The sequence below is a fragment of the Mobula hypostoma genome, chromosome 20 (assembly GCF_963921235.1).
Source record: "Mobula hypostoma chromosome 20, sMobHyp1.1, whole genome shotgun sequence".
Taxonomy (NCBI): domain Eukaryota; kingdom Metazoa; phylum Chordata; class Chondrichthyes; order Myliobatiformes; family Myliobatidae; genus Mobula; species Mobula hypostoma.
In genome coordinates, this window is record NC_086116.1 from 2620596 (window position 1) to 2634858 (window position 14263).

A 14263-nucleotide genomic window follows, 5' to 3' on the forward strand; every position below is an offset into this window, starting at 1 on the left:
GAAAACTTAAATATGGCATTGGAGCTGTACTTTGCCACACATCCACAAGTATAAAATGCATACAGCAGAGGGATAAACACCAACTTTTAGAGCAGCTGTGCTGACAGTGATTGTGGAGGAGATGTTCTTGCCAATCCGCATTGACTGGGGTCTGCAAGTGGAAAAATCGAGGATCCAGTTGCACGAGGAAGTATCAAGACTGAGGTCTTGGGACTTTGTGATGAGCTTCCAGGGGATGATAGTGTTAAATGCTAAGCTGTAGTGAATGAAGAGCATCTTGGTATAGTATTGTCCAGATGTTTCTGAGCTGAGTGAGATGACAGGGCATCTGACCTGATGTGATGATAGGCAAAGTGAAGCAGATGCATCTTAGGCAAGAGTTAATAGAAACATAGAAAACCTACAGCACAATACAGGTTCTACAGCCCACAAAGCTGTGCCAAACATGTCCTTACCTTAGAAATTACCTAGGGTTATGCATAGCCCTCTATTTTTCTGAGCTCCATGTATCTGCCCAGGAGTCTCTTAAAAGACCCTGTCGTATCCGTCTCCACCACTGTCGCCGGCAGCCCATTCCATGCACTCACCATTCTCTGCGTAAAAAAACTTACTCCTGACATCTCCTCTGTATCTACTTCCAAGCACCTTAAAACTGTGCCCTCTCGTGCTAGCCACTTCAGCCCCGAGAAAAACTCCCTGACTATCTGCACAATAAATGCCTCTCATCATCTTATGAGTTGATATGCTTCATGACAAATTTCCCAAAGCACTTCATCATGGACGATAGTCATTGATATTCTTATGTAAAAACACACTAAAATTATTGTTAAGAAACACTTGTTTAACATGGGCATAAAAAAAAGAGCTAATTCCTCAGTGGCCTAAAATTGATTTGTGCTAGAAAACAAAGGCTGAAATCTCAATTTATATTGTTGGTACAGCTGATAAGCCTGCTGCCTCACAAACCACTGAAATTTGTACATTCTCCCTGTGACCAGACAAGTCTTCTGTGGTCATCTCCCACAGCCCAAAGATTGGTAAGCTAAAAAGTTAATTGTCCACTGCAAATTGCTGCTACTGTGTAGTTTAATGGTAGAATTTAAGAGGTGTTGATGGGAACATGAGCAGGCTAGGTTACAAGGAAATTTACTTCGGAATGGGTATTCTTTTTTGTCCACTATTCCGCAATTTATAGTCATGTTATAACTTTGCACCGTACTGTTGCTGCAGAACAAATTTCATACTACACAATACAATGATAATAAACCTGATTCTGAATGGGATTGCTCTGTGAGCCAATGTGGACCCAATACTCAGAAATAGCTTCTTGTAGAAAATGGACATAGATTACTGTGTCATAAAATATCTAACAATGGTATATCAGAAACGCAAAACAGAAATATTGTTTCACTCTCTCTGGATATATTATCTGCTACACTGAGTATTTTCAACATTTCAGATTTCCTTCATCTGCAGTTAATAGGAACAACTTTTTATCTACCTTATATAAACAATCATATTCTTCTACACCTCCATCAATCTTCAACTCAAACTCCTTTGTTCCAAAAAGTAAAACTGCAACTTCTAATCTATTTACTAAAATTCCTCATCTCTGAAACATTTGAATAAATCTCTTTTTCACCCCTTCAGGAACTTTTGCATTGTTCCCTAAGGGTCATGACCAGAATTGAATGCAGTAGTCTATCTGTGGCCTCAGCAGAGCTTTATCAAGGTTCAATATAAATTCCCCTTTTTATACCTAAATACCTACATTTATGAAGCCTAAGATCTTACATGGTTTGTTAAATACTCTCCCAATATAATCCGAGACCTTCAGAGATCAATGCTCATAAACATCTAGCTCCCTCTGTCACCTGCATAATCAGACATCCCACCCTGCAAAAACTCATTTCAGAGAGGTAGCACCATCAATTTGCAGGAGACTTCCAGAACTTCCGGGAGAGGTGGGACGTCTGCAATAGAGTAGCTCCTTAGCAGCCAGCCTGCTAGTTTAAATAACGTTAGCTATGCTAATGAAAGAATGACACCTCAAACTCACCTCAACATGTCTTTTACAGTCTTAACCCACCATGGGCAATAGAAAAGTCACTGTTGCAAACAGCGCAGCGAGCAACACTGTCATTATTTTGACCCCTATTAGGCAGGGGTACACTTTAGTGTAGTCTGGGGTGACGTACGTTTTATATTTTCTTTTTTTTTGGAACACTCTGCCATGGCGTGCTCTCACTCTCTCTCTCGTGGTCGCACGTGCGCTCTCTCGCGTTCTTGCTTGCTTTCTCTTTCGCGCTGTCTCGCGCGCTCTCACTTGCTTGCTCTCTCGTGCTCTCTCTCTCGCTCTCAAAAAAATTGATTTCCATGATATTGTATATAATTTGCGGGCATCAGGGAGCCACTATTCATATGCGGGAGACTCCCGGAACTTCCGGGAGAGATGGGATGTCTGCATAATAAACCTGATTCCGTGCCATAGAGCTATGTCATTGAATTTATCTTGTTTCTTCTTATGTGCAAAGGGAATAGAAGATTACATCAAGCAATTTAGATAGAGAGTTTATATCGGAAACATACAGAGCAGTTCAATCAGATAGTCTGCCCTTGTTTTGTCGATTCAGTTTAAAATATTCACAAAGATTTTTTTTAAATCATACTGCAACATTTTACGGCCAAGCAAAAACGGGAAAAAAGAACATGGAATAAAAATTTTGAAGAAAGTGTTTAGAATAATTTGAGACATTCACATTTACTTTTCTCTTATTAGGTTCTTGAAAAGCTGTAGGATTGTTAACCTAATTCCATTAGCAGGTTGTCTTGTTCATTTTTGTTTTATAAGAGCTGCTCTGAATATTTGTTTTATGAGTAAGATGCAAGAGAGGAAAAGGGCAAAACTGAAAGGGTCAAAAGAAAGAAACAAAATACTGAAAACGTGAAACGAAAAATAAGATACAAAGGGTAAGAAGAAAGAAATTGACCGATAGGGATAGACAGAGAGGGAGAGAGACACTCTCACAGAGACAGAACTGGAGAAGGAAAGGAATAATAAAGGATGATGATCCTATCAGTAAATTGTAGGAAATTTCCGCAGTAGATTATCGCATCCTCAGAATGTCCCAACATGCTTTATCACAAATGGTATTTTGTAGGAAAACACATAAGCTAATTTGCCCCACAACAAGATCCAGCTGGAGCTACAGAATAAATGATTGACTAACATATATCCTTGATGGCAGAGGTTGAGTGAGAGATGATAACCTGGAAACAATAAAAGCTCTTTGATTCCACTTTAGATTTTATAGAATGTAGAAGAGTACAGCACAGGAACAGGCCTTTCAGCTCACAATGCTTTACCAACCTAATTAAGGATACCTAATCCTTCTGTCTCTACATGATCCAATCTTGCATATTCATGTACCTATCTATGATTCTCTCAAACACCTCTATTGCACCTGTCTCCACCACCACCCGTGGCAGGGCATTCAAGGAACCCACCACTTTCTTTTTTTAAAAAACTTTTCCAGTGTGCATTTCCTGGTTTCACCTATCGCCTTGTGCTTCTCTCTCCACTCCCCCACCTTTTAAATCTACTTCTCATCTTTTTTTCTCCAGTCCTGCCGAAGGGTCTTGGCCTGAAACATCGACTGTACTCTTTTCCATAGATGCTGTCTGGCCTGCTGAGTTCCTCCACCATTTTGTGTGTGTTGCTCGGATTTTCTGCAGATTTTCTCATGTTTGTGACTGGACCAGTACATTTCTTTGAACTTTTCCCCCCTCTCACCTTAAATGTATGCCCTCTGGTATGAAATAATTTAACCCAAAAAAAAATTAAAAGCAATCTACTCTATGCTTCTTATAATTTTATAAACTTCTATTAGGTCTCCCCTCTGTCTCTGCCACTCCAGAGAAAGTTACCCTCATTTGTCCAACCTCGCCTTACAGCACATCCTCTAATCCAGGCAGCATTCCGGTAAAGCTTTTCTGCATCCCCACATCCTTCCAGAACAGGGAGACCAGAAATGAATGAAATACTCCAGATGCTGGCACCAAGATTTTATAAAGCTGCAGCATAACATCCTGACTCTTGAACTCAATGCCTTGACATGCACCTCTTAACCACCCTATCAATTTGTGCAGCCACCTCCAGGGAGCTATGGACTTGGACCCCAAGAGCTTTCACCGTTAAAGGTAATTTCATTTTACGTTAATCTCTCACAGTGTGACACATCACCCTTGCCCAGGTTAAACTCTGCCATTTCTCCATCCTTATTTGCAACTGATCTGTATCCTACTGTACCCTTCAGCAACATTCTACACTATCTACGATGTCACCAATCTTTGTGTCAAGTGCAAACGTACTAATCCAAGTTATTTTTATATGTCACAAACAGCAGAGATCCCAGCACATTGTATGATGTCACATCTAGGGTGCCAGTTGCTCGGCATGGATTAAGTGCACCAAGGGGCCTGGTTCTATGCTGTGTATTTGATTTTATGAGACATCGACTCAGACAAGTGAAACCTCAATTAACAGGAATTCTGCAGATGCTGTAAATTCAAGCAACATACATCAAAGTTGCTGGTGTACGCAGCAGGCCAAGCAGCATCTATAGGAAGAGGCGCAGTCGACGTTTCAGGCCGAGACCCTTCGTCAGGACTAACTGAAGGAAGAGTGAGTAAGGGATTTGAAAGCTGGAGGGGGAGGGGGAGATCCAAAATGATAGGAGAAGACAGGAGGGGGAGGGATGGAGCCGAGAGCTGGACAGGTGATAGGCAGAAGGGGATACGAGAGGATCATGGGACAGGAGGTCCGGGAAGAAAGACGGGGGGGGGGGTTGACCCAGAGGATGGGCAAGAGGTATATTCAGAGGGACAGAGGGAGAAAAAGGAGAGTGAGAGAAAGAATGTGTGCATTAAAAAGAGTAACAGATGGGGTACGAGGGGGAGGTGGGGCCTAGCGGAAGTTAGAGAAGTCAATGTTCATGCCATCAGGTTGGAGGCTACCCATACGGAATATAAGGTGTTGTTCCTCCAACCTGAGTGTGGCTTCATCTTTACAGTAGAGGAGGCCGTGGATAGACATGTCAGAATGGGAATGGGATGTGGAATTAAAATGTGTGGCCACTGGGAGATCCTGCTTTCTCTGGCGGACAGAGCATAGATGTTCAGCAAAGCGGTCTCCCAGTCTGCGTCGGGTCTCACCAATATATAAAAGGCCACATCGGGAGCACCGGACGCAGTATATCACCCCAGTCGACTCACAGGTGAAGTGATGCCTCACCTGGAAGGACTGTTTGGGGCCCTGAATGGTGGTAAGGGAGGAAGTGTAAGGGCATGTGTAGCACTTGTTCCGCTTACACGGATAAGTGCCAGGAGGGAGATCAGTGGGGAGGGATGGGGGGGACGAATGGACAAGGGAGTTGTGTAGGGAGCGATCCCTGCGGAATGCAGAGAGAGGGGGGGAGGGAAAGATATGCTTAGTGGTGGGATCCCGTTGGAGGTGGCGGAAGTTATGGAGAATAATATGTTGGACCCGGAGGCTGGTGGGGTGGTAGGTGAGGACCAGGGGAACCCTATTCCTAGTGGGGTGGTGGGAGGATGGAGTGAGAGCAGATGTACGTGAAATGGGGGAGATGCGTTTAAGAGCAGAGTTGATAGTGGAGGAAGGGAAGCCCCTTTCTTTAAAAAATGAAGACATCTCCCTCGTCCTAAAATGAAAAGCCTCATCCTGAGAGCAGATGCGGCGGAGTCGGAGGAATTGCGAGAAGGGGATGGCGTTTTTGCAAGAGACAGGGTGAGAAGAGGAATAGTCCAGATAGTTGTGAGAGTCAGTAGGCTTATAGTAGACATCAGTGGATAAGCTGTCTCCAGAGACAGAGACAGAAAGATCTAGAAAGGGGAGGGAGGTGTCAGAAATGGACCAGGTAAACTTGAGGGCAGGGTGAAAGTTGGAGGCAAAGTTAATAAAGTCAACGAGTTCTGCATGTGTGCAGGAAGCAGCGCCAATGCAGTCGTCGATGTAGCGAAGGAAAAGTGGGGGACAGATACCAGAATAGGCAAGGAACATAGATTGTTCCACAAACCCAACAAAAAGGCAGGCATAGCTAGGACCCATACGGGTGCCCATAGCTACACCTTTAGTTTGGAGGAAATGGGAGGAGCAAAAGGAGAAATTATTAAGAGTAAGGACTAATTCTGCTAGACGGAGCAGAGTGGTGGTAGAGGGGAACTGATTAGGTCTGGAATCCAAAAAGAAGCGTAGAGCTTTGAGACCTTCCTGATGGGGGATGGAAGTATATAGGGACTGGACATCCAAGGTGAAAATAAAGCGGTGGGGGCCAGGGAACTTAAAATCATCGAAAAGTTTAAGAGCGTGAGAAGTGTCACAAACATAGGTCGGAAGGGATTGAACAAGGGGGGATAAAACCGTGTCGAGGTATGCAGAAACGAGTTCGGTGGGGCAGGAGCAAGCTGAGACAATAGGTCGGCCAGGACAGGCAGGTTTGTGGATCTTGGGTAGGAGGTAGAAACGGGAAGTGCGGGGTGTGGGAACTATAAGGTTGGTAGCAGTGGATGGGAGATCCCCTGAGCGGATAAAGTCGTTGATAGTGTGGGAGACAATGGCCTGGTGCTCCTTAGTGGGGTCACGATGGAGGGGTAAATAAGAGGAGGTATCCGCGAGTTGTCGCTGTGCCTCGGCAAGGTAGAGGTCAGTACGCCAGACTACAACAGCACCCCCCTTATCAGCGGGTTTAATAATAATGTTAGGATTAGTGCGGAGGGAGTGGAGAGCAGAGCGTTCCGAAGGAGTGAGGTTGGAATGGGGACAAGGTGCGGTGAAGTCGAGACGGTTGATGTCCCGTCGGCAGTTGGCAATAAAGAGATCCTCAAAGAAATCCTCAAGAGAAACCTCAATTGATGTTTTAGCTAAGTGTGAATACCACTGCAATAAAATTACAGGATATGTATTCAAAACTTTTCAGCATAGTTACATTTGGACTATTAACCAGAAATTTGACACATTTAAAATAGGTAGATGCTTGTTTAACATATTTACCTTTTATTCCAAATAATAAAATACTAATTTTATATTTAGTTTATAATTCAGACAAATTTACCTTTAGCTGCACAAGAAAATCTCCAACCATCAGCAATTTTTCTTCAAAATAGTGAACTGGTAACATTTTTTCATATTTGTTCCAGATGCAAAACAGATCATTGGCTCTAATAAATCAAAGCAGAACAATAGCTTAGTCAGTGAGTAGGGATAATACCCAGTTTAAAAAAAACATAAATACACAGATATTTACCATGCAATTAAAATATTCATGAAAATACTCATTTAAAACATTATTGATTCCCTATGCACAAGGAAGTCAAGATCAAGCATCTTCAGTTAATTGGGCGATGAGTACAAGCATGACAAAGCAGTGCATGTTGGGTTTTTGTTAATCCTTCATTTATTGCCCATCTCTAATGTTAACATTGCCAGTATTTATTGCACATTTCTAATTACTCGAGAGGGTGACTGTTAGGCAGTCACATATAGAGTTGGGTTAGAAGAGCTTGTTGCAGCAAAGACAGAGGACTTGGAGAGCTAGTCATAAAAAGGCACATAGGCTCAGGGATTAGGATGCATTTGTAGTATGTATAAGAAATCGGTCCTAGATGGCAGGGTCAGATGACTGAGCACACCATCAAGAGCAGAGGTGAATCAATTGGATGTAACACCCTGCCCACAATATGTGTTTAATGTATAAATAGACTATATCCACCCCCTTCCTGAACAAAGGGCAATGAAAGCAGTGCTCGATCAAGTAAAGCACAATTTGAACTTAGTGGTTGAGAGGCTACTACTTCGAAGAAGAAGAAAAAGGGTTTTTTTAAGTTTTGAGTTCTTAGGGATGGTTTTGGGGAATGATAAGGGTGTTCGGGGTCATCTTAGTTGTTGGGTAGGTAGGAAGGGAAAGGTGCTTGTACTGCTGCTGTTGGTTTGTTGTTGTTGTCACCTTGTTTTGTTGTTGCTGCTGCTGTTGTTGCTGAACATTGCTACGTTGGCATCAGAATGTGTGGCAACATTTGCAGGCTGCTGCCAGCTCATCCTTGGGTGTGCTGTTCATTAACACAAACAACACATTTCATTCTGTGTTTTGATGTATATATGATCAATAAAGCTGAATAGAATCTGAAAATTGAAATGCAAAATTGTGCATTGCAAACCTAATGTCATGGTAATCAGAAGGGTGCAATTTCAGCTTGCTGTGTTGATGCAGAAAAGATGATCCTGCTGGGTTCCACCAGCATTTTGTGTGTGCTGCTTGGATTTCCAGCATCTCTTGTTTGTGACAATAAAAGTATGACTTTGCAAATGGAAAAACACGATGATGCACAATGTTTTAAAAATGTTATAGATGAGTGTAGCATTTTCTCCAGAGACAGCAGTATAGGGTCCAATCTTCCTTGGACATTGAGGTCTGGACACTACGTCAAAACAGTGGAATTAACTACTAGCTCATCTACGGTATATTGTAAATATTGTTAGCACATGCAAAGATATGCTTGAAGCAGTGAAAGAAGATGAAAGTTTATCCTTATTGTATAACTTTGTTTAGTATGAAAGAACATAAGAAGTAGGAGGCAGGAGTAGTTCGCTTGGCCCATCAAGCCTGCTTCACCATTCAATAAGATCACGGTTGATATGGCCATGGACTCTGGCCTACCTATCTGCCTTTTCCCCTGATAGATAAAGTATAATGTTGGAAAATAAAGCACACACATGGGATTGGGAAGGTAATCTGTAGTTGGATAAGACTGCTTAATACATACATCAGTGACACAATCTTAATCAATGAATGGGAAACAGAAAGTGTCCTAATCACATCTGGAGGAAGGCAAAGGCACATAGTTGGTCAGAATTGTTTGTCAATTGTAGGTGGCCTTCTGTTGATTCTATCAGGAAGGTTGCTGGTAAAAGACAGGTAACAACCCCAAATAGCAGAGGCTCTCAGAACAAAGTGCCCTTCTGCAGATGGTGCTGTCTATATGCAGGTCAGTGAGCATCTGCCATCAACTCAAATTTCTCCTGCAACCCTTAGCTATTGGAGTGGGGGCATGCACAAAGAAGTGAGTATGTAAATATGATTATGAAGAAACTGGTTTGTGCACTACAACACTCACACTCAATCATCTGGTAACCAAGTGCAGGGTACTCCTGATGTTGCTATACTTGGTGCAGATATGGTGCATATCCCACAGCTGTTCTGAAGCAATCTGCAGCCCAGGGTCTGGGAAATAAGGGGGTAATTGTATCTAATGAAGCCCTCATTCTTCGAAGGAACACAATTGGCCCTTTAAGTCTATGCTAGTTCTCAGAGATATCCCTGCAATCCTATACCCCCATTTACTTCCTGCTGATCTATTCTTTTTGACATGCCTATAACTCTTCATCGATTCTCCTAACACCACATACACTTTGAGTAATCTAGTAGCCAGTTATCCCACTAACTATCTCACCTAGGTGTGGAAGTAAACCGGGGCACCCGGGGAAGTGCAAGTGGCCACAGGGAGGTATGACACTGGGAGTCAGGATTGAAATAAATTCGCTGGAGGTGTGAGGCGGCAGCACTACCTACTGCACCATTATTCCACCAGGCAGCTACCTTTGTGTGTAGCCACATTTTCTTGTGGGTTGAATCCTATCTGTCCCTAGTACTTAAAAAGATGAATCTGACCATGTTGCCCAAGAACTAGTCTGGACCATTTTACACTATTTGTCTCTCACAGAACACTATCATGAAGGCCTTGCTGGGTCAGTAGTGAGAAAGGTACTTTTATTATATCTTTCAAGTATGGGTGGAATATTGGCCAGTTACTAACCACATCATCATTGCACAGAAACTGAGATGGTTGTCCATCTTTTTAGAGAATGGGTCTTTGCCAGGAAAATCCAAGGAGAGAGGAAGAGGTATCTGTTGGGGTCCATCCTAAACAGCTGCACTACTCTGTACAGAAACCAGCAACATTCTGAGAAATGCACCTGTCATGCCTGAAGCTACCTGGTATTCCAAAGCAAGGTGCAATCCGCAACCCAGCGTAGCAAACTGACCGTACTCAATGGTCCACTACTTTCCAAGGTATGGCCACTGCAAGGGTTCCACACAGAAACATCACAATGGAAAGCCCCTCATGACTTTACACACAAATTAGCTTAAATTTGTGTTAAAACACTATGAATCATTGACTAAAGGCTTGTAAATGAATGAATGATGGGCTAAATATTGGCTTGATGATTTCTTATGTTGATGTTGATGTGTATGTTCTATTTTCCACAATTGAATTGAATTGACTTTATTACTTACATCCTTCATATACATGAGAAGTAGAAATCTTTACATTACATCTCCACCTAAAAATGCAATGTGCAATTTATAGTAATTTATAATAAATAAAATTTACAACAGGATAGTCAATATAACATAGAAACACAGTTGTGTCAGCACGAGTTAATCAGTCTGATGGCCTGGTGGAAGAAGCTGTCGCGGAGCCTGTTGGTCCTGGCTTTTATGCTGTAATACCATTTCTGGATGGTAGCAGCTGGAACAGTTTGTGGTTGAGGTGGCTTATGTCCCCAATGATCCTTCAGGCTCTTTTTATGCACCTGTCTTTGTAACTGTCCTGAATAGTGGGAAGTTCACAACTATGGATGCGCTGGGCTGTCCGTACCACTCTCTGCAGAGTCCTGCGATTGAGGGAAGTACAGTTCCCATACCAGGCAGTGATGCAGCCAGTCAGGATGCTCTCATTTGTGCCCCTGTAGAAAGTTCTTAGGATTTGGGGGCCCATACCAAATTTCTTCAACCGTCTGAGGTGAAAGAGGTGCTGTTGGGCTTTTTTCACCACACAGTCAGTATGTACAGACCACGTGAGATCCTCGGTGATGTCTATGCCAAGGAACTTAAAGCTGTTCACCCTCTCAAACCCAGATCTATTTATGTCAATAGGGGTTAGCCTGTCTTCATTCCTCCTGTAGTCCACCATCAGCTCCTTCATCTTTGCAACATTGAGGGAGAGGTTGTTTCCTTAATACCACTGTAGGCTGCCTCATTATTATTAGAGATTAGGCCAATCAGTGTAGTGTGGTCAGCAAATTTAATTAGCAGATTGGAGCTGTGGGCAGCAATACAGTCATGGGTATACAGAGATAAAAGAGGGGTTTAGGACACAGCCCTGAGGAGCACCTGTGTTGAGGGTCAAAGCAGCAGAGGTGAGGGAGCCCACTCTTACCACCTGCCAGCGATCTGACAGGAAGTCCAAGATCCAGCTGCACAAGGCAGAGTCAAGGCCAACGTCTCTGAGCTTCCTGTCGAGCCTGGAGGGAATTACGGTGTTGAATACTGAACTGTAGTCCAAGAACAGCATTCTCACATATGTATATGAGAGGTTTATTTTGAATTTTGTAGGAAAAACATGGTAATGCCATCACCTATAGTCTTGTTTCCAAGTCCCATAGCAGTTTAATTCAGACTTTTCATCAGTCCTCTGCTATTGGGTCTATAGCCTTCATTTTCATCAGAAGGGCTGCAGCTTTCAGGAAGGCGGCCACTGTTAGTGTACACAGGACTTTCTCCTGGGCAAATTGGGATGACAAGAAATACTGGCATTACCAGCAACGGCAGATATTAAAAACTCAAAATAATCTGCAGATGCTGGGGTCAAAGCAACACTCACAACACGACAGAGGAACTCAGCAGGTCGGGCAGCATCCGTGGAAAAGATCGGTCGACGTTTCGGGCCGGAACCTTTCGTCAGGACTGAAGAGGGAAGGGGCAGAGGCCCTATAAAGAAGGTGGGGGAGGGTGGGAAGGAGAAGGCTGGTAGGTACCAGGTGAAAAACCAGTAAAGGGAAAGGGGTGGGGGAGGGGGGAGGGGGGAGGGGGGAGGCAGGAAAGGTGAAGAAGGAATAGGGGTAGTAGAAGGAGGCAGAACCATGATGGAGGTGATAAGCAGCTGGGGGAGGGGGCAGAGTGAAACTGGGATGGGGGGGAGGGAATTACCGAAAGTTGGAGAATTCAATGTTCATACCAAGGGACTGGAGACTACCCGGACGGTATATGAGGTGTTGCTCCTAGTTTAAAAACTCGATGTATCAGGACTTCATCTGGGAATAAAACTTATCAGAGTAATAAACAAAATGCAGGAACGAGCGCAGAGGTAAAAGCTGCACATCAATGCCTTTGAAGAAAGGAGAGGAAAGGGTTCTGTCCTTACCCCCTGGTGAAAGTGTCAGCGGACACCGCCTTCGCCATGGTGTTCTTGAAGTCGTTCAGCTCCTGCTCCAGTGCCAACACAACGGGATTTTTCTGGTCCAGCTTCCCATAGGCGGCGGCAGGCAGAGGCTCCATTGCGGGCAGGGCGGGGATGGGATGCGATGCACACCCGATTCGGCCTCGGCACCGGCAGTTAAACAAGCCGTTGCTAGGAGACCACTCGCCTCCCAACAAGGCGGGAGAACTTGCGACTGATTGACAACTTGGGGCACCGCCCATCTACTTCGCTCCGTGACTCTGGGTGGCGAGATTGGCCAGGGGCCAATGTCTTCTGACTTGTGCAGGGACGAGTGTGATCTTCCAGTTCTGATTCTGAAGTATGGCATGGAATGAAATGGCTCTTTCGCAATTTCACGTCTAATTCCTTGCAGACTCTCTTGTCAATGGCGACAAGACACTGCAGATGCAGTTCAGATTGAGTCTTGATCCCAAACGTCCACTGTCCATTTCCCTCCACAGACGCTGCCTGAACAGTTGAATTCCTGCAGGGCTTTTTCTGTTTCTCCAGATTTTAACATTTGCAGTCATAGAAACATAGAAAACCTACAGCACAATACAGGCCCTTCAGCCCACAAAGCTGTGCTGAAATGTCCCTTACCTTAGAAATTACCTAGGGTACTCATAGCCCTCTATTTTTCTAAGCTCCATATACCTATCCAGGAGACTCTTAAAAGACCCTATGGTTTCCGCCAACATCACCGGCAGCCCATTCCACGCTCTCACCACTCAGCGTATAAAAATTTCTCCAAGCACCTTAAAACTTGTGCCTCTCATGATACTAGCCATTTCAGCCCTGGGAAAAAGCCACTATCCACAAGTCCTTATTCACCTCAATCTTCATCCAGGATACAGTGTGTTGCTCGACTGCCAAAGCTGTTTTTTAAGGTGGCAGGTTGAAGGTGGGTATTGCACCATGGTCTGGTTCCAGCTGCTAGTATTTTCATCGAAGCTTACGAAATTCCGACAAGGTGTACAGGTTTGCCTTTCCCCTGGCCTAGATGCAAAGAATCTGGTGTCGCAGTCTCAAAAGAGATGACAGAAGTGAGTGTTCACCCAGTAACAGGTGTGAATTTTTGGACTTCTCCACCCAGAGCAGCTGTTGAGGAAAGAAAGGGACATGGGGTTAGTGTGGAAAAACAATAAAGACGGTGATAATCTTGTTGAATGGGTAAGCAGATCTGAGGTGCCAAATAGCTTACTCCTGCCTCTAGTTCAATGTGAGTAACCACCGTCTATAGGTCAGCAACAGGAAGATCACAATTACTATCTAGTTAGTGTTGCAAGCATATTACCTAAGACCAAGGGTAATCTGGTTAAGGTTGAGTGGAAGATGGATCCTTTGTTCTTCATTATCACTATCATCATTATGTTCTCCTATCCCCTTCTTGCAGCCTCTGTACCCACTCTTGTGTGTATTTCCCACCCTAGCCTCCTACTATCTGTCTCCCCACTACTTATTACTTAGCCCACCTCTCTCCAAATTTGCTGCCACAGGTTCTCTGGCTATCCTCATTCTTTTATGTGGTTTTCCAGTTCCATACCCCCCCCCCCCACCTTTGCCACATCTATTGCTTCACCACCACCTCTCTTCTCAGCTTTGTGACTCCCAGCATATCTACTGCCTACTGCCCCTCCAGGGTCTCGAGGACAGAAGTACCCCCTTCAACCAACAAGGCACTGGAATGTATTGCTGTCAGTCAGTGTCCTGCTACAGGTAGATCGCTTGTTTCAAAGCTACTCACCCTTAATCAAATACTTAGATTTCAGAAATTAAGAGACTGTTTAAATAAAATTAACTATTTTTGCAGAGTTGATATTGTTTTCTGTGGCCTGGGCACAATTGCAAGAGTAATAGATACAACCTGTTTTTCTTAAACAGTTTCCCTCATCCTCACTGGAGTTGAGAAGAACATTAAGCTCTCCCT

At 43.9% G+C, this 14263-nt stretch overlaps 1 protein-coding gene across 1 annotated transcript in view; it reads right to left on the bottom strand.

Moving 5' to 3' along the window:
* The window catches only part of LOC134359153 (cilia- and flagella-associated protein 54-like), a 510505-nt gene extending 498054 nt beyond the window's left edge, over positions 1 to 12451 (bottom strand). The window contains exons 1-2 of the mRNA XM_063072102.1: positions 12280 to 12451; positions 7131 to 7236 (exon numbers count right to left, since the gene is read on the bottom strand). Of these exons, the coding sequence (XP_062928172.1) occupies positions 7131 to 7236; positions 12280 to 12413 (240 nt within the window). The 5' untranslated portion in view covers positions 12414 to 12451. The remainder of the gene's footprint in view (positions 1 to 7130; positions 7237 to 12279) is intronic.
* Positions 12452 to 14263: the final 1812 nt, after the last annotated feature.